This window comes from Choloepus didactylus, chromosome 7 (assembly GCF_015220235.1).
Source record: "Choloepus didactylus isolate mChoDid1 chromosome 7, mChoDid1.pri, whole genome shotgun sequence".
Taxonomy (NCBI): Eukaryota; Metazoa; Chordata; class Mammalia; order Pilosa; family Megalonychidae; genus Choloepus; species Choloepus didactylus.
Genome location: NC_051313.1, coordinates 10425826 through 10446815, shown reverse-complemented (window position 1 = coordinate 10446815; position 20990 = coordinate 10425826). Strand labels below are relative to the sequence as shown.

The following is a 20990-nucleotide window of genomic DNA, read 5'->3' as shown; positions in this document are numbered from 1 at the left end:
AAATAAGCCAGACACAAAAGGACAAATATTGTATATTCCACTTGATATGAAATGTCTAGAATAGGTGAATTCATAGAGACAGAAGGTAGATTACAGGTTACCAGGGGCTGTGGGAGGGGGAATGGGGAGTTATTGCTGAATGGGCACAGTTTCTGTTTGGGGGATGAAAACAATTTGGCAATGGATGGTGGTGATGGTTGCCCAACGTTGTGACTGTCATTAATGCCACTGAATTTACACTGAAAAAAATGGATAAAAAGACAAAAAAGTCACAAGCAATAATCCATGATGAAAAACGGCAAATCAGATGCACAGAAAGAAAAAAAATATGCATTTATATGTATATATAAATATATATTTACAAAAATGTGCACAGATATTTATAAAAACATGATACATCCCATTGCTTTTTGACATTCTCTTCTCAATATAGCATAAACATGTTCCTTGCCAATTCACATACATCTACGTTATTCAAATGGCTGTATACTGTTGCATAGTATGGATGTCATAGAACTAATTCAATTAATCTTTTGTCATTGGTCATGTACTTACAAATATCTGGTACTGTATAAATGCAGTGATGAACATCCTATAGTTATATTTCTGTTCATTTTGCCCAATTACATTTGTGAGATAAATTTTCTGGAACCCACTTTCCTATTGACCATTGTTCTGTTTGCGACATCAACCAGCCTCTTCCATGGGAGCTGGTTTTGCCAACACAGAATACAATATCCTGCCGCTGGATTCTTTGCAATTGTTCCTCTGACCTCAAATCTGCATTTTAGTTGCAATAGCTCTGGCAGTTCCTGGCTTTGGGATCTCTAGCCCTTTGCTACAGGCTATGGGGGTGTGGGGCCAAAAGTACCTTTATAATTTCCTCCTAAATCTCGGCATTGGTGGCCTCTCTTCAAATGCCTGCAGCCCCCATGATTCTGGCTTCCCCTTGGCTTTCCTCCTGTGTTGTCTGTACACTTCCTAGCTACTGCACACTCTGATTCTAATTTAAGAGAAGCATTAGTTTGCTGTCTGTTCCCCTGATTCCTAGACTCATACTCCCCCCCACCCCGGCTCCTTGACATCTCCACATGACAACAATGCAACAATCTCAAAGGTGGTGGCCCTCAGACTAATATGATGCTTTACCTGAAACTCTCCGCAAAACAGGAACAAATGCAAAAATAATAAATAAAAGCAACTCAGCTCCCACCTGCAACATAAACAAAACAACCTATTTTTGTCCTGCGTTCTCTTTTAAAGTGGAAGGTGCCCACTATCCTCTGTCACACAGTCATCCAGATTCAGATTGAGTGGACATTCATTGACACCCTCAATTCAAATCTGTCTCCTGCTTAAAACTCTCTATTGGCTCCTTGTTTCATTGGTCACCCAGACTCCTTGCAGTGGCCGGTAGGCTCTGTGATCTGGCCTCATCTGCACCCTCCCCTCCCCAGTCTCCTCTGGGCTCCAGCTGTTGCTGCCCCACCTTCTCTTCACCGTGCAAATGAATGTACACCTCTGAGACTTAGCACCAGCCCTTCCCAGCCAAGAGCCACTTTCTGGTTTGTGCATTTGGTGTGGTGCCTAAAACTCATTGCCAAACCCAAGGCTGCCTAGATGTTCTCCTGTTTTCTTCTAGAAGTTTTATAGTTTCATGTCTTACATTTAGGCCTGTGATCCCTTTTGAGTTAATTTTTATGAGAGGTATAAGGTCTGTGTCCAGACTTTTTAAAACTTTTTTTTTTTTTGCATATGGATGTCCAGTTGTCCAGGCACCATTTGTTGAAAATATGATCCTTTCTCCATTGACTTACCTTAGCACCCTTTTCATAGATCAGTTGACTATAATTGCGTGGGACTATTTCTGAGCACCCACTTTTAAAGATTCATTTATTCACATGTCCCATCAACAAATATTTATTGAGCAACTACTGTATGCTAGATGCTGGGACCATATCAGTGAAAAGAATGGATAAAAACCCCTGTCTCCATGGAGCTTACATTCTACAATATTACATATTAGATCTAGTACATATTAGAGCATTGTTAGAGTTATTCTTAGCCCTCTCCCAACTAAGCAGTGTATATATACACTTTCAGGCTTCAATGTCATTGCTCACACTTTTCCATACATCTGTTTGCTCACCACAGCTTTGAGCTGCTGCTGTACCCTGAGTGGGGTGCTGGGGGCATGATGACATCCCCTTCCCTCTCACCCCCTGTCATCCCACTTTTACTTGTTCTACCTGTTGAAAAAGCAAAATAATGCAACATTTAGATTTAGGCATATCTGAGACCTTGAATGCAGTAAGAAAGGAGATATCTGCTGTGTCCTATTTAACCTCATACTCTGAAACTTCCAGCAAGACACTGCTATTCTAATATTCACTGATGTCGGGGTTTTCTGGATAATTGGATGAGAGTAGATAATATTTATTTAGATTGAAGGGTGATATGAACAATGATTTCATAATATAAACTGCTCTGAATCTATCATTTATTTGTGCTTCTCTGACGTATAGTTGTTCTAGAATTTCTAGACCTGGTCTAAGGAGTGAGAAAGAGATTGATGGGAACTAGATGGCATCTGAGCTGTATTGTGCAGCATTCCTTTTCCTCAATCCAAAGATCTCATGGAAATCTCATTAGGGAAAAAACAATAAAAGGGAATTGCTTAAGCATAATAGCAATGTAAAAGGAAAAGAAAAAGATGACATTTGTAGCTCAAACTGTCATTTCTTGTAAGGGTGAGCGCTTCAAACAGCCAGCCTAGTGCCAGATCCCAGGTGACAACCTCTGCAGTCCTGCACGTCGTGTTCAAAGAGAGCCACCGATGGCCCCCCTTTACCCATACAGAAAGGGCAGGTCTATGGACAGTTGTGGAAAACAGAGATTTAGTACAAGCTAGTAAATTGCCCGAAAGAAAAAGGAGGACAAAAAGAGGAAATAAAGAATCCAAATACTGTTTTTAAATTTTCCATATTAGACATCTAGAAGTAGAAGAGACCTTAGAGAACTTTTATTCCAATACCCAGCCCCATGGAGGAATCCTTCTGCAAAAGCCTCAGCAGAAACCAGCCTCCACTTGAACTCTCCCAGTAACTGGGAGCGCAGAATCTCATGAGGGTAAAAATGAAGAGCTGCCACTTAATTGTGGAAAGCCCTTCCTTACTGGACTTGAACTCTGCCCTTCAGCAACTCCCAAATATGTGTCCCAATTCCATTCTCTAAAGCAACAAGAGAAAGTCCTTTGCATGTGGTAGCCATTGGAGCCTCACTACTTCCCGGGAAAGCACGCACGCTTTCTCAACACCCCTGTGTGTCTGAGCTTCCGGGCCCTCTTGAAGACGTTTTCCTGTTGGCTGAAAGCCCTCGTTAAAATGAGATGCTCAGAATGAATCCAACACTCTAGGCTTTGGAGACTAGCGTTTAGGTGATTGGGCTGCATCAAGGAATGTGAGCACGTCTTAATGATACTTCTATTTCTACTTTTTTTTCTTTTTTGCAGAGGTTAAATGTTTATGCTTCTTCATTATGCCTGGATTAGGGGCGTTTTTACTTGAAAGCCTTGTTTAAATCTGTAATTTCACAAATCTTTCGTTTTGGAAGCTGGCAGGAAACCTGAGACTTAGGAAAAGCCAACATGATGTATTTGCTGATGGTCATGGAGCATCTGGAGCCAAGGCAAGGTTATTACAGAAGGAATAGCTGGCTGAAGTGCCAAGGCAGGACGTTTCAAACACCTTTCCTTCCTTCCACGCTACCTAAAATCAGAGAGTCCAGCTATTCACTGGTTCATAAAGAAGGGATTTGCTTTCGCTAATTTCCGACAGTGGGGACCGTGTGCCTTGACTGAGGTCTTTTTATTCCTTAACTCATTAATACCTGGGAGGGAGAGAAAGATGCTTGCATTTCAGAAGCTTGTGTGAGTCCCCTGTCCTCCTCAGCGTTCCCTATCTGAATGATGACAGTTCTCAGCAAAGCTATAGTTTTAAGCTCATGCCCTTTACCATAGAAATTCAGTGAACCACTTGGTTGGCAGCTCTTTCCTATTCAGAATCTCAGACTTGGTCAAAACTTTGGGAACTGAGAAACTCTGTAAACAGAATATGACCATAGACGTACTTTTTCCTCACTTTCAAGGGAAAATGTCTGCTGGCCTTTGGAGTTTCCAGTGCATTGACCGATGTCACAAAGCTCACACTTGATTATGGAGACCTGTAAGAATGACAGGAAAATTCAGGGGTTGGGAGTTCTTAATTAAATATACATACACTAGGCTGGGTGGGTAATAATATATGTTTGGTTTAAAGAAGAATAAAAGGAAACACTTGTTTCCACATTGTTTAAGGAAACCATCACCAATTTCACCAAAGCCCCTCAGGAGGCAGCCCTTTCCCCTCTCCTTCAGTTCCCGGGGGGTCTATGCCCTTGAACTTTGTCTTGGTCATTTTCCTGCCTTTCTTGACAGTTTCACCATGTGCCGCTGTATCCCTAAACATAGTGTTTACTTTGGCATGTTTGTGGACTTTACATAGAATCCTCTGTCCATTCATCCATGTTGGCCTGTGCAGCTGCTGTTGATTCATTTTCACAGCTTTCTCCTGCTGATATACATTTGTGTTGTTTCTAGATTTTTTGATGAACAATGCTTCCGCAAAGATTTTTATCTGTGCCTCCTGGTGCGTTTTTTTTTTTTTTTTTTTTTTTCTTTCTTTTCCTTGATGATATGCACTGAGCACTTATTTCATGCCAGGCACTATTCTAGAGACTTTAAATGTATATTAATTCTTTAAACCTCTCCCAGCCCCAGGAGGAGGGTACACTGATTATCCCTTTCACAGGTGAGGGATCATGGTCCAGACATGGGTAAGGGAATCGCTAAAGTGGCCCTGAGAAGTTGTGGTCAAGCAGCTTGGTTTCCGAGCCCACCCTTTCAATCAATACCCAATCAATCAGTCAGTTTGAAAAATTCTAAGGTTTCTCTCCATTTGTTCATAGACCCTTTTATTAGCAAATGCTGACAAATTCTCTTGAAAACAAAAAGTAAAACATTTAATAAAGGTTTCTTTCTCTTTAAAGACACCCCTCCATCCCATTTTTTTTTGGGGGGAGGGTGTTAAAATCCCCATTATTCCTTCCCCCTCCACCTAAATTAGACCTTTAAGTGAGCAGTGCCTAATTCATGAGTCCCAGAGAAGCCAGTTCCAGGGACAGGCAAATGGCAGATGATATTTATCGCCACCAGGGTGCATCCTTCTCAGATGCCTGGGCATGAAAACATACGCATAAGCTGTATGTCCGCTTCCCCGGGTTTGTGGGAAGACTCCAAGTACCCCTAATCCAGGGAATATCAGATTGAGAAATCTGCTGAGAGTGGGGAGGGAGAAAATACCTCACTTGCTCCCAGGTTTAACAGTGGGTGAGACATCTAGTTTCAGGACACACCAGAACAGGCAGCCTTTCCTGAGGGCAGAAGAACTTTCCCCAAACCAAGACAAATGCCACAGAAAACGCCACCGCACGATGTAACACACCAGCCCCCACCCCTTCCTGAAGGAGCCTGGATGCAGAGCTGCTTTCATAACCTGCACTCAGCATCTTCACGGGCATTTAGAAAGGAAGACCTACTGGAAATTTTGTTAAAGACAAAAACCAGCAAAGTAGGGCAGTGCTCTTGCAGCGGCCAGATGTGGAGGAGACTAGGGGAACATCAGGGCTACTGAAATGGTCAACATGGTGGCCTAAAAAAGCAAGGTCACAATTTAAGAGATGTTTATTTGGTGCAAAATCTGTATTTTCTGTAGCACACTATATAATTTAACTTGTATGGTCAGTTTATTCAAACACCGTAATTACCTGGAACGTCGAATAGGGAGTGAGTTATTGTTGGTTTGTATAGGTTAGCGTGAAGCCCCAAAACATCGCAGAGTAATTTAGGCAGAGAGTGAAAAAGTATTTGCAAAGCCTTCTTGAGGGACTGGGGAAAAATGTGGAAACATTAAACTTACCCACCTGGGGAATTATTCATATTCTCACAAGCATTGGTGACTACCAATTTAGAAAGCCAAGTCCTCAATCTTGGGACTAGCCCTAATGAAGCTTGTTACTGCAAAGGAGAGGCTAAGCCTAATTATAAGTGTGCCTAAGAGTCACCCCCAGGGAACCTCTTTTGTTGCTCAGATGTAGCCTCTCTCTCTAAATCCACTTGGCAGGTAAAAACCACTGCCCTCCCCCATGCGGACATGACTCCCAGGGGTATAAATCTCCCTGGCAATGTGGGATGTGAGTCTCGGGGATGAGATTGGACCCGGCATCGTGGGATTGAGAAAGCCTTCCGGACCAAAAGGGGGAAGTGAAATGAAACAAAGTAAAGTTTCAGTGGCTGAGAGATTTCAAATGGAGTCAAGAGGTCATTCTAGAGGTTATTTTTATGTGGTATATATAGATATCCCTTTTTAGTTTTTAGTGTGTTGGAATAGCTAGAAGGAAATACCTGAAACTGTTGAACCACAACCCAATATCCTTGATTCTGGAAGGTGACTGTATAATCATACACGGTGTGACTGTGTGATTGTGAAAACCTTGTGGCTTGTACTCCCTTTATCCAGTGTATGGACAGATGAGGAGAAAAATGGGGACAAAAATTTAATGAATAATAGTGGGGAATGGGGTGAAGGGATGTTTTGGGTGTTCTTTTTTACCTTAATTTTTATTCTTTTTTTTTTTTTGCAGTAATGAAAATGTTCAAAAATTGATTGTGGTGATGAATGCACAACTGTATGATGGTGCTGTGAACAGCTAATTGTACACTGTGGACAATTATATGGTATGTGAATATATCTCAATAAACTGAATTAAAAAACCAAACAAAAAATAAATGATAAACCATAGGATAATAAAAAATACAAATTATAGGGGAAAAAAAAAAAAGCAAAGTTGCCTTCAAAGACCCTTGTCACCAGAAATCCAGAAAACTAATTTTAAGGTGTGGGGGTAGGAGCTAAGTCCCAGGGAGGGCCGACAGCTAAAAGGAAGGTCGCTGTCTGGGCAAGGTGGAGCGGTAGTGATTTCCACGAAATAATGTTTCTGAGAAGTTTATGATCTTTAAAGGACTCCCCGCACCTTCAAAAAGCGCTTTTAATAAGTCCGGCTTTTGGTTGCTGTTTGGCTCAAAAAATTCTAAAGCATTATGTTTAGAAAATATAATTTCTAATCTGATTTCAAAAGATTAGTGCTAAGGCTAATCTAAGTATAGAAGTAAGTATTTATAGTTCTTTATATATTTTTTGAGTGAAAAGAGAAAGTAGAAAGTTAAAAAAGTTAAAAATGATCCTCCCTTTTGGGAAACATGTATACATGTATACATTGAAAGTTTCTGGGAAGTTCTATAGCAAAGTGTTTTAACCTGGACGCTATGGATGTTTATAGCTCCCTGTTTTGGGGGCTCTCCTTTGCATTGTGGGGTGCTTAGCAGCATCCCTGGCCTCTACCCACTAGATGCCAGTGGAACTCCCTTCCCAATCGTGACAATAAAAATGTCTCCAGACATTGCCAAATGTCCCCTAGGGGACAGAATTGACCCCAACTGGGAATCATTTCTCTACCTTAATATGTTTACAGTGGTTAATTCTGGGTGGGGATAATTACAGGTAATTTTTATTTTTTCCATTTATTTCTAGGTACTCTACAATGAATATGTGTATAAATCTTAATGTATCTATGTATCTAATCTTCTGTATTAAAAAATAAAAGCTACTATTTAAAGACCCACAATGATAGCACTATTTATTAAAAAATGATAGTCGTGTGCTTTTGAGCAAAGTCTTTGAAAACACCGTTGCTAGAAGTTTTATGGAAGATATCATGGGGAACCACAAAGGAAACAGAGAAAAACAAGTCTTCTAAGATTATTTAGCAAACATTCATCTGCAAGAAATGGGGGTGGAGATGCAAGGACCAGAAAGAATTGGATTTATGCCCAGGTGCACCCTTCGTGGCAATGAAGCCCTCTGTTTAACGTTCTCAGATCTACCGTGCTCGGCAGATGGTGCCCTGGGCAGTAGAAGTAGATTTTGTCTGCACTGCCTCACCGTCCTGAGCGCTGCCTGGGGCGCAGACCTCTCCATCTTGGGGGCTGAGGAGACGAGTGTCCCTCTTCACAGGTTCACACGTGGCACCAGGCTCACTCACTTTACAGTGGTGGCATTTTCACTCATGCAGTTGTTTAGGGCTTGTGGGTGTGGAAATAGAACCACGAGTGGCTGTTTTCACTAGGAAGATTTATCTAAATCCCAGAGTTGAGGAACAGCCAGTGAGAGGGTGACTAGACTTGCCAAAGTCTTTGAAAACTCAACATCCGAGTTCCTCTGGGCCACAGGCTGACGAGGGAACGACCCACACGACAGCTCCTGAGCTGGTGGGGCCCTGGCTGCAGAGGTGACGGCTGCCCCCACTCAGAGACACCTGCCAGCACTGGATGGACTTGTGTGTGTGTGTGTGGGGGGGTGCGTGTGTCACAACAAAATTAGAGAAATACTCTATATTTCTGACGTGCTTGGAAAAACAAGTTATAAAAGTAACTCGGAATTAGATTTCTTTTTCCAAAGCCAGGAAATATGCCTCAACCACTGAAGGATTTCATCTGAAGGTATAAAAGAAGGGAAGAAAACCAAGTTGGGCAAGGTCTGCCTATCAAGGGCTGCAGTCACGTGTTTAAGTGATGTCTCTTCTTGATGCCATGCTCATGATCTGGCAGTTGATGATGACAACAAACATTTTTATAGCACCCACTTTGGGCCAGGCACCATTCTAAGGTCTTTATGTATTCTAACTCTTTTAGTCCTCATATCACCCCCGAGGATGTTGCTATCCCCGTTTCATGGATAAAGACACTGATGGACACAGTAGGTGCTCAGTCAGTGTTTAGTGATGGGAATGAATGAATGTGGTGAACTACCATCAGTCTCTTTATTTTCTTTTTGCTCTTAACCACTCCTTCTTTCCCACTCCTGGACTTTTTTTAGTTAGTATTACAAACTAAAAAAATCCTAAATTACAGTTCTTCAAAACCGGCAGAACCATTTCTACAAATATTGAGAACAGAACATTCTGATTAATAGAATTATGCTCTAAATTAACCCATTAGATCAGAACCTATTTGGATTTGTGGATGGTCACAGAAGACCTTGACTTCTGAGTCGATCTCTTCTTCTAGGACTGTCTGCTCCTGCCAAAAATATAAATTAGGAAATATGGATGACATCTGTTTTCCAAAGAAAAGCATCAATGGATTATGAGTTCATGATTAAAACAAATATGTATTAAGGTAAACCATACAAAATTGCTGCACTTGAAGATCAAAAATGATAGAATATCTACTCTTCCATATGGTTCAATCCAATAGATTCTTCTGTCTCTCAATGTAGATGTACATCTTTAAGTGTAGAATTTAATTTTTAAGCTAATGGTAAATAGGAATGGAATGAAATTCATTTTATGGCACACTTTATTTCCCACAGTAAATTATGCCAAATTTTAATAAACCCTCCCTTAAATGTTCCTTTGCCATGTGTATTCTGCACGTCCTGTGTTTATTTACTGATCCTAAGATTAGGTGGACAAGGGATATACGTTCATGCATATTCCAAAGAGTCTATGAGGCACTGCCCATTCTAATGGAATACTTAATATTATAACAGCAACAGAGTGCTCCCACTGCTAATGACTTTCTAATCAACAGAGGGTGTAAATATCTTTTTAAAAACTTATTTCCAGAAATAATGTATAATATTTTATTACAAAATATGGCATTTTCTTTTAGGAAGTTTGAAGGACAACAAAAAACCCTTACTAAATTACTGAGAGAACATTTTCTGATTACAAAAGATTAATAACAATTTATGCTTCTACTTTAGAACTTCTCATAAATTATTTAAAATGGCCACATAAGCCTCTCTCTCTCAGCCAACTCTGCAAATAAACTCACTGCCCTCCCTCCTCCGTGGGACATGACTTGTGGGGATGTAAATCTCCCTAGCAATGCAGGATATGACTCCTGGGGATGAATCTGGACCCAGCATCATGGGATTGAGAACATCTTCTTGACCAAAAGGGGGAAAAAAAATGGAACAAAATAAAGTTTCAGTGGCCGAGAGATTTCAAATGGAGTTGAGAGGTCACTCTGGAGGTTATTCTTATGCCTTATATAGATATTCCTTTTTACTTTGTAGTGTATTAGAATAGCTAGAAGGTAACATCTGAATCTTTTGAACTGTAATCCAGTAGACTTGATTCTTGATGATGATTGCATAACTATATAGCTTTTATCATGTGACCATGCGATTGTGAAAACCTTGTGACTGACACTCCCTTTATCCGGTGTGTGGGCAGATGAGTAATAAAATAAAGACATAAAATATATAAATAATGGGGGGGTGGAATAAGGGATATTGGATGTTTTGGGTGTTCTTCTTTCTTTTTTTCTTTATTTTGGAATAATGAAAATTGATTGTGGTGATGAATGCACAACTACATGATGATACAGTGAGCCAATGATTGCATACATTGGATGAATTATATGGTGTGTGACTATATCTCAGTAAAATTGCATTTAAAGAAAAATGGCCACATAAAATAGCCCAAAGCCCGTGTCATCACGAAGGTCTGTGCCTGGTTTATGCACACTAGACCTGGATTACTATGATGTGATAGTGAGTTGCAACCCTTCACCTTGAGTTTACCACTTAGCTAGTGGTATGTGTATGTTTCAATTATTTCATCATTCTGCCAAGAGACCAAATTCTAAAGAAGTAGCCTTTATAAAATGAATGATCTTTTTGAAATATTTTTACAATGCTATCTACAGGGTAAGTGCCCAGAAAACAACTGGGTGCTTATTAGAAATAATACAGGAGCCCTAGAGAACCCACCTGGGTACATTCTCCCTTTAACTTGGCAGTCACTTACTGCCTGCTACTCCAGGTGGTGGTCATCAATGTCAGAGACCCCCGGACTTGACCCACTCCTCTACGTGAGGGCAAAGAAAACCAGTGCCGTGTGTGGAGGGGAGAGGTCAGTGATTCCCACTGACCCTGAGAAAGCTGAGTTTTCACCAGGTCCTTTATTGTCCTGTAACTCATCGTCAGCCCGTCCCTGCCCGGTAACAGTAGGGGTCTGGCCTAGGGAAGGTTTGGCATTAATCTCCCATTTGCACGTACAATCCCCATTCCTCCATAAATTGCAGGAGATAGCTTTCATTTTCCTCCGGCGGCTCGTCTGGAGCCGGCTCCTCGTAGAGTCTGGACAGGAGGCCGCCGGCTGGGAGCCCACACCACTCCTCGGAAGGTTCCAGTCCCTCCACATCATGCTCACAGCTAGATAACGAAGGCATGCACAGCCTGCCAGTCCGGGGATCCCAGTCCACCAGCGTGGTCAGAGCGTCTTCCTGTGGCCCCTCCTCGGTGTCTGTGTGATCCTGGGCCAGGGGCTCCAGGTGTCCAAGCTGGGGGGTGTATGAGGACAGGAAAGCCTGTGGCCCCGCAGCTGCCGCAGCTGCCCGTCGCTCAAATAACTTTCCTTGTATGGACACCTCATCCGGCCGATGAAGCTCTTGGTCTTCGGGCCCCACACATATGGAAGTTCTCATATCGTATTCGTATCCTATGACTGTGTTATCCACGGGGCTGTTTCCACTGAGCGATTCTTGCTGAGTTGCGGAAATGTCTTCCAAGAGAACTTCCATCTCGTGTGAAGCGTAGCCCAAGTGCTTCACCTCCACCTCCTCCAGGCGGGGGTCCTGGCCGCCACTGGGCCCAGCCTCCTCCCGGCCGGCCACGGCCCCACTCTCTTCCGTTAAACTGATACCCGTTTCGGAAACTTTAGAATCATCCACAATATTGAGTGTGACAAAGTTAAACATGACTTTTTCAGCGGTTACAAAGAATCTGTTGTCCAATCCATTTCCATAAATCAAAATCTGCAAAGAGAGAAGAGAATAGTTTTCACCTTTTCACATTAGAGTGGCATTTAAAACAGCTGTTAAGTAGAATTTATACTGTCACCAGAGTGTTCTAAAGAACTATTCTTACCAATTCATGAAAGTGAAAGTGTTGCTTGGAATGTACAGAAAACCTCACTCGCTGGGAGTCAAGGGACCCAAGATATTTAAAATGCACCCGGAAGGGAAGGCGGGTCACTGGGTGAGTGTTTATTCAGCCCGAGGGGCAGGGTAGGACAAGTGCCCTCCCCTCCTACTGGCTGAATCACCACAGGCAACTCTATTTCTCTGGGAGTTGGGTTTTCTGTAAAATCATAATCTATGCCATGTGAAGAGGAGTGAAGTCTGAGTGAAATGCAGCTGGTGCAACTGCTTTGTTATTTACAGTTTACCAGGTACCAGCGAGGAAGCTGTGGTCACCTGGGCCACCAGCTCTTCTTTGAGCCAGCATTTGCGGTGGAAGAGCAGAGACACTGATGGGAAAGGGTGGGAATGGCTTTGCTTATGTCCCCAGACACCATTCTAGACACCGTATAATTAGGCTGAAAAGGGAAAGTCATCTGCAGACAGAGAAACTCTACAACATGTCAGAAAAGTTGACTTGAGATTAAAATTTTGCTGGGATGACATGGAGTTGCTGATTATCCAAGCGAGGGTCAATTATGAGCTCAACTGCCATCCTCCTTGTCCATTCTATGATGCAAATTCATTTAACATCACAAAATAGAACCTCGGCCTCATTATTTTACAAATCTTCTTGTTTCAAAAAAGCACACATGGGCACGTCTCCTGTAGATTTTTCTCCAAGGAAAGATCTCTAAGTCGTTAAGTGGCTAACTGAAATGCGGATACCAGGCAGAGTAATAGAAGAGTTGAAAAAAATTGAACTAACAGCTATGAATGTACATGTTGTGTGATGTGAACACTTATTTTAATAATTCCCCAAGAAATTATCTTTATTGTTAGGATATGCTCAGCTCTCCTGAGCCTCTGGGTGACCTGGAAGCACGGGACTTACTGTGTCTTCCGCTTTCCTACATCTCCGTGTCATGAGTGGTTGTGTCCTGGCCATCTTCTGCCTCCTGTCTCTCTCTCTAGTCCCACATCCTCTTTCAGACTCTCCTCATCTCTCCCCTGTACAACTGCCACCATCTCCAATTACGTCCCTTGTCTCTAGTCTTAGTTCCCTACAGTTCCAGACAGTTGGATCTAAAACACAATACTGACGATGACACTCCCAACTTAAAATCCTACAGTGATTTCCCTTTGTCAACAGAGTAGAGGCCAAGCTCCTTGGACTGCTCCTCTGTCCTCCCATCACCCACCCCTATCACCCACCCCATGGTCTCCTCTTTTCATAGCTCCTTGTCAGGAACCTTGCTGTCCAGCAACGTGACGTGGCTCCCCACATGCAGACCCCCCTTCTCCTGCTGTGTCCTCTGCCTGCACCAGGTGCCCCAAGTCCCACACCCCTTTCCCAACTGGGCCTTGGTCTAGAACGTTTCCTGAGGCCCAGGTGGGATTCCGAGTCCCCAGGATGGGTTTCCCCCTGGGCCTCCATGGTTTGCTCTGAAATCCGAGTCCCCAACCAGACTTGAGCCTCTAGAAGGCCGGGGGTCAATGCCATCATTATGTCAGGACCCCCAGGAGCCTGCGTGAGGTGGTCATTACATGCAGAATCTCTGTCAAAGTAGAGGGCCCTTTATCTTTGGATATTTAAGTGAACTAATGTAGTGCAGAAAATGGTTTTTAAAATTCATCCACTATTTAACTTTAAACTCATTCCACCCACAAATGGAGCTGTATCTATTCTAGAGCCTCCTTTCACATCCTCTGGGAGCTGTGCTGTTTAACAATGACCCTGCCACCATGAGCACTCACCAAATTTGCCGGGTGTTTCTCTTTGCCAACATGGGTATATCTGTACATCAAGTAGCCCATCACAGAAAAAATAAACATGCTAATGGATATCGGCAAAACATACAAGAAGATGATTTTAATCTTCCACGCTGATGCCTGATCTGTTAAAAAAAAAAAAAAAGAAGAAGGGAGGGGAGATACTTGTGATTTGGTGTGGTGGGAAAACATTAGCAATGATGAGAGGCTTTGGGCAGATGGCTCACATTTGGGAATTCTGTATTCTCCCCTATACACTGAGGAGCTTGAGCTGGATGTTAGAGGGGGTCTCACAATTCTTGTTCTCCCTGACAGCAGGTTGCCTTAAGGAAGCATCTGGACTCACCTCAAAGCTTCACAGTAAAGGATACACTAACTAATACTATGAGTCAGCAGGTAATCCAGTCCTTAGGTCTGGCCATGAGAGTCAGGCTCGCTTTCGTATTGGAGGATAAGTGCAACAGTATTCAGACAACTCACAGCACTTCAAACAGAACAAAGCAAAACTCTCTTTTGGAGAGCAAATTGAGTTTCCCCTCCTTTCCACACTGCTCGTGGGACTCCACTTTCCCAGATATCCAGGAGGGGATGGGAACGAATGGAATCACCTTTCAGATGCGTTCTCTGTGACAACAGAACCATCCTGGTACTGGTCGGCCAGAGTTTCTGGGTAGGGTGGGAGGCTGGAGTGAGTGGAGGGAGGGGGCTGAGCTGCATGTGCTGAGCTCAGCAGTGAAGTCTCCCCAGGTCTTTCTGTGCTGTCAGTAAGAGTCCACAGGGGAATGAGAAGATGGGTAATTTCAAGAAAGCAGCCCTGGCTGGCCATCGAGCAGCCAGGGGTTGATGCCTCGGGCTCATTGTGACTTATATTTGCTGAGCTGTGGTGCTCTTGGCTGCAGAAAAAGGAGCAGCTTTAGCACAAATGATGAGAGTCCTGGTGGTTTCCTTAAGCCCTAGTAAAATCTGCAGGAGTACTGTGGGAGCTTTCTCATCCATGCCGATTTTGAGTGCTCTTGATACCTGGGCTGGAGAGAAAGCACCATGGTTGTGAGAGTGTTAAAGATGGGAAGCAGATGTGTCCTGGTTGGTGAGGGCAATCAGCAAGGGCTGGTGGGAAAGTCTGGGTACAGGGTCCAAGGTCAGGCTCTTCTCCCCCAACCATCTCCAAAGGGTCCACCCATCATCGGGTTCCACACAGAATGTGTCAGTGCTGCAAAGCGGGTGCTGTGGGTGTCTGAGCTCGACCTACTTCCACATTAGGCTGCGGCTCCATCCAATCCTCCTTAACACAGTCCCTGGTCCCTGGACTGCACTTGCAGGAGTTAGAAAGAGCCAGGACAGTGATGACTGGTAGCCTTTACTGGACACCAGCATGTTTGCCACAATAACCAATAAACCTAATACTAGACCTGTGTTTTAGGGGTTGGGGGAGCCATGGAGAGCAGAAATAGAAAGCAGAAAGAACAGTCCCTAAAGAGGCAATATTGGATTTAGAAATGTGGGCCTTATAGCAGCAACTTGGAAAGTTACCTCTGGTGGTCCAGTGAGGGCAAGGGTGAAACCAGAAGCGGCACCTGGTGGTTTTGTTACCTTGCCTGCACTAGCGAGAAGCTCAGCTGCCTCTGCTCGTCGGGAAGAACTTAATTCAATCTGCACTTGAGCTCTGCCAACTGCTTCAGTGATTTCCTCTGGCTGCTTCAGTGATTTCCTCTGGAACGTCGTGCCTACCATTTGGCCACTGATCAATTTGTTAGTAAGCAGAGTTTCTTCCAAACACAAAAATGTTCTTTTCAGTCTGCCTTGTGCTGCCTTTTGCTTGCTTGGTATTTTAGATTTATTTGACAAATGGCAGCGAACCCTTAATTCTAAAGGAAAAGGTATGATAAGGACAGAGGTGCATAAATAAAGCTTTTGACTTTTCATAAGTACTCACAAAATTCCCGTTCTATTCCTTGGGGTAGCTTCGTCTTGGGATGTGGGAGGGGAGAGGCGAGGTCGGCAGGAGTTCCGCCTCCTTTCCAACCCCCCAGGAGCAGGAGCTGAGGCAAACCAAGCCCTGGGGCCGAGGGTTGGGGCACTTGTCTTCACACCAGGTGTTTGAAAGAGAGAAAGAGAAGAGGGGTGGGCAAAGAGTAGCTCAGTGAAGTCAACCTTAGGGCTTCTTTTCCTTTCAAGCTTCGGGTTTTGAGTTTTAACTTTTTTCAGACTTGGGAAAGAAAGATTAAACAGAGCCCATGACCGCAGCTCTCTGTCTCCTAACAGGAAGGAAGCTATGTCCAACCATGTTCCCAGGCAGTTTGCTGAGAAAATGGAGACGACGAATACAAGGAAGGAGAGAGAAGCCACTGGAAGAGTAAGGGAGTAACTACTGATTCAGAGCCCAGAGCCTCTCACAGTCAGAGTTCTCTCTGGGAGATGTGCGTTGCCTGTAACATACCCCTTTGCTTTTCCTATAATGCACCCCTTTGCCTTTCCTATAATGCACCCCTTTGAATTTCCTATTATGCACCCCTTTGCCTTTCCTATAATGCACCCCTCTGTATTTCTGTGGGGGAGCAAGAGAGCTTGTTTTCATGATAACGCTTTTGTTTCCAGCAATAAAATTGTCCAATATTCTTGAAGACCACAAGAATGTGTGCTAACCGGAGTGACTGCGGTTTTAAAGAAGAAAAAGGACCTAAAGTTCTTAATCGTCATTTCCCTCAGCAGGAAGCTGTGAGGGGGAGGGAGGCTTGTTGGCACAGACCCCAGGACAGGTCCTGAGCCTTCCCCGAGGGGGTGAAAACACTCCTGACGTTCCCCATGAACACAGCCAGGTCCCGGCTGCTCAACGCATTTCCCAACGTCCGTCTCTTCCTCTCCCGCCACCTGCCTCTGTTAGACATTGCATTAGTGTCCTGTGGCTGCATGAGAGAGCACCACGAATGCGCAGGCTTAAAGCAATAGGAATTCCCTCGCAGTCTGGAGTCTGGAAGCCCAAATTCCAGGTGTCGGCAGGCCGTGTGTCCTCTGACGTCTGTCCATGCCTCTCTGGCCCCTGCTGGTGGCCGCGCTCCTTGGCGTTCCCGGGCTTACAGATGCATCACTCTAATCTCCACCTCCATCTCCACGTGGCCTTCCTCCCTCAGGGCTGCTGTGCCCCCCTTTTTACTCAGTCACCAGCACCCTATTCCAGGAGGACCTCGACTTAACCTGATCCCACCTGCAAAGGCCCTATTTCCAAAGGAGACCACGTTCACAGGTACCGGGGTTAAGACGTCAACATGCCTTTTTGGGGGACGCAGTCCAACCCCGACCACAAATGGATGGGTCAGAACCTCATCTAAACTGCCATCCTTCCTTCTACCTGTATCACTTTCTTAGATTAAACCTACCTTTCAGCGTGTGGACGCACTGCTTCTCCGAGGGCCGGGCACGGCGGGGAGGCCCAGGCAGGAAGGACTCGACGTGCACGCAGTACAGCGTGTCCGCCTCCAGCCAGCTGAGCACCAGCGTGTGGTTGCTCACACACTGCGACCACTGGGACGGAGAATTGCAAACAGTATTTAGAGCCTCGGATTTTCGGGGCCACCCTCCAACAAACAACAAAGGAGAAAATTAAAGACCAAGACACACTAAATCATTGACCCTAGCTACATGCTTTCTTTTCAGAACGGCTTTAACGTGTCCTTTTCCTGTAGCTCAACGGAGCATGGTCAGAAACTGAGGGCAACAATTCTAAATAATCATGTCTCAATGGATGTTCTGAGGAAACTTTGTCCCTTGTCCTTGCTAATGTTTTTTCCCTTTCTGAGAGTGGCTGACAGATGTTCTGCAAACGAAAGCTCTCCATCAAGGTGAGGCCAGCAAACACTACACTCAGATAGCCACATTATCTACAAGAGAGATTCTGTAAAGAAAACCTGAAGGCAGGTCTTCAAATTTTCTACACATCAGCTCCAGCTGTATCTTGCACGGCATCTCTTTGAATATCCTATCTTCCCAGATTCACATGCAAAGAATCAAAGTATCACGACCTTTTGCTGCAGCATTAGCTACAAAAAGTGGTACATAGAATAAACACCCCATTCTGTTTCAGGCTTACCGTTCGGTTGGATTTGGTATTGTACACGGACACCTTATACTTCAAATCGGAGTATATTTGTTGCATGGAAACAGAACTGTCTTCTGGATTTCTCTTCCACTTCTCTGGTGCCTTCAGAACAATTGTAATGGATTTCTCATCAGTAGTCAAAGCAACTGCTGGTGGGCCAATTTGTGCTTGAAGGGGAGAGGGGAGAGGATATCTTCATGTTCAGATATAAAAATTGCCTTAGATAAAACTACACTATAATCCTACTGGAACCAAAGCCCCCAAATCCACCTCAGAATGCTCTAGGGACATCCAGGTTATGGCAAAGCTTGAAACAACCACTTCACATGTGCCTGGAACTTGGAATGTTAAAACAGAAAATTCAAGTATTGGATTTCCTTAGTTTCTAGTCACATGAACAAATAGTAACTGATGGTGGTAAATACATGGTACTCCCAGGACTTCAGAAGCTGATGATAAATAACATTAATATGATTTTACAGGTATAAAAATGGAAAAATGAAGCACCGTAAAGACCTTCAAAGAGGTGATTGGAATGTTCTAGAACAGATGTCAGCAAACTTTTACCACACAGTAAATGTTTTAGGCTTTGAAGGCCATCTGATGTCTGTCACAACTACTCAGCTCTGGTTGTAGCAGGAAAGCAGCCACAGTCAATGTGTCAATGAGTGAGCATGACTGTGTGCTGACCAGACTTTATTTATGGCCTCAGAAATCTGAATTTCTTACAATTTTCATGTACATCAAGATATTGTTCTTCTTTTGATTTTTTCAAAGCATGTAAAAAGGTAAAAACCATTCTTAGCTCTTGGGCTGTAGAAAAATAGGAAGGGTGGGGCTGGATATAGCCCAAGGGCCATCATTTGCCAACCTCTGATCTGGAAGACACCAGGGGAAGGCTGGCTCTGGGACCTGAGGATGCCTGCAAGCCTCGTTGTGGCAGCCCTGAGTGAGCCCTCCATGGCTGAACCAGCCACAGTTCAGGGGAAGGCAAACCTAGAAAAGCACATACCAGGAAGACGTTGCCTTACTTCTGAGTGGCACCTAGAAATTCCTTCAATGCACCACCATGTTTAAAACAAGAAGAGACTTGGCTCGACCATCACGTCCCTCTTTTCCTCAGTCTTGGGGAAACATATCAATGATTTATAAACTCACAACAATGAAAAAATCTGTTTGTTCTTCAAATGACATAGCCTGTGGTAAATAGTAAAATAAAATCAAAACTTGATCTTCCTGGCGTCTACTGCCAATTTGGGAGCTGGGCAAAACTTAGAGATCTGTTGGCCAACAGTGCCCCCCACAGCGAGTGACGCAACTTGACACGGTCACTTGGCCAGGGGGGCAGGATGCAGACCAGCATAGCACTTGTCTTTGGGTGAGCTCGATGGGAGGATGGGGTTGCTAAATCCGGACTACCTGATAATACACGTGTTTAACAGACAATGGCACTCAGATCATGACTTCTTTTCCCAACTGGCTAGTTTGGGAAAAATCCTCCTGCAAGTTACAGTGACAGAGACTTGATTTACCCTCTTGCTGGGAATAAACAGAAAACTGTTCAAAATGTATGAAACAGTGGTTTTCAAGATATTGGACAGCAGACAATGAAGGATAGATTTTCTCTGAGAAATGGGAAACAAATGAGGGATAGTAAGTATATGAAACCTAGAAACAAGTTCCAGACTGGGAGATATATCTGCGAGCCATCTTCAGTAGATGGACTGTCAGGCTGCACTGGGAAGCAACTCACCTGCCCGAGGAGTTATATTTGGTGGGAATGTGTTGGAAGGAATGAGGTGGTTTCAGGATGTTTGTTTTTTCCATTGCTTTGCTTAGTTTTGTTTGGAAATGTTTTTTTGTTTGATAAATAAAGTAATTAGAAAAAAAAAAACAGTGGTTTTACTTACTTTCTAAATAAGGATAGAATCGTCCTGTTTCTGCCCACTTGGAACAATTTGTTTTCCAAATGGCCTTGACTTTGGCATAATATTGGTGCTCGTAGTCTGCGGTTTCAGCAGAGAGATCACAAGAGGTCCTACTGATATTTCTGCATTCAGATTTATTCAGCCATTTCTTTTGCCCATATCTGCTACGAAGGAAACTATGAATTAATGATGAGGTGTCCCCTATGCTTTACAATAAAAAAAGCCAGTCATTATATAAAACTGAATGGAGCTTAAGACTGTCTCTTCAGAAAAACAAAAGTGCCTGTCATTGAGATAAAAAAGAATCTACTTTTGCTGCTGGCAATTTTTGTCATTAGCTGTCAGGAACATGAGTCAGAGTTTCTGTAATTACCTTTCTTTTCTGCAAATTATAATGTGGATAGTACATCTTGAAAGCATCGATTTTATTTTTGTTCTCGGGCTACAGTAAAAATTTCACGTATTGTGTGATTAATTCTTCTAGCAATAGTCTATGTCAAGTTTTAGTCCACCCTATATACTGCGGCCAATTTGATTGGCAATTTTAAGAAAGGTTAGCCTTTTTTTTTTATCTTGGAAGAAAATTTATCTTGGCTTTTAAAAACAATTTTATTACAGTTTTTTGTTTACAAAAAAATCAGGCACAAAATACAGAGTTCTCATATACCACCCTATTATTAATACCTTGCATAAGTGTGGTTGGTACATTTGTTATAATTCCTGAGAGAACATTTTTATAATTGTTTTATTTATTACAGTCCATCATTTACAATAGGATTCATTGTTGGTGTTGTACAGTCTTATGTTTTTGTTTTTTTAAATTTTTATTTTAATAACATATATATGACCTGAAATTTCCCCTTTCTGCCACATTTGATATTCTTTTAAAAATTGAAAATCTACTAGGCATGAAGAGTTTTGGGGAAATTTGCTAGGTTGGGACACACACCAAAATCTGTATTTTCAATAATTATAGTGATGATGATGATGAAATTGACCACATTGTTTATATCTATTATTCCTTTCTTTAATTAAAAACAGAACATTCACAACAAATGGGTAGGGGGGAATA

At 43.1% G+C, this 20990-nt stretch overlaps 1 protein-coding gene across 7 annotated transcripts in view; it reads right to left on the bottom strand.

Annotated features, from left to right (window-relative positions):
• Window positions 1-10439: 10439 nt before the first annotated feature.
• IL20RA (interleukin 20 receptor subunit alpha) overlaps window positions 10440-20990 on the bottom strand; it is a 67277-nt gene continuing 56726 nt past the window's right edge. For 6 of the 7 annotated variants that reach the window (XM_037843808.1, XM_037843804.1, XM_037843806.1 and 3 more), the window contains exons 3-7: window positions 19901-20082; window positions 17982-18157; window positions 17272-17416; window positions 13883-14022; window positions 10440-11980 (exon numbers count right to left, since the gene is read on the bottom strand). In XM_037843808.1, the coding sequence (XP_037699736.1) occupies window positions 11201-11980; window positions 13883-14022; window positions 17272-17416; window positions 17982-18157; window positions 19901-20082 (1423 nt within the window). In that variant the 3' untranslated portion in view covers window positions 10440-11200. The remainder of the gene's footprint in view (window positions 11981-13882; window positions 14023-17271; window positions 17417-17981; window positions 18158-19900; window positions 20083-20990) is intronic. The other variant, XM_037843805.1, reaches the window with a different exon arrangement.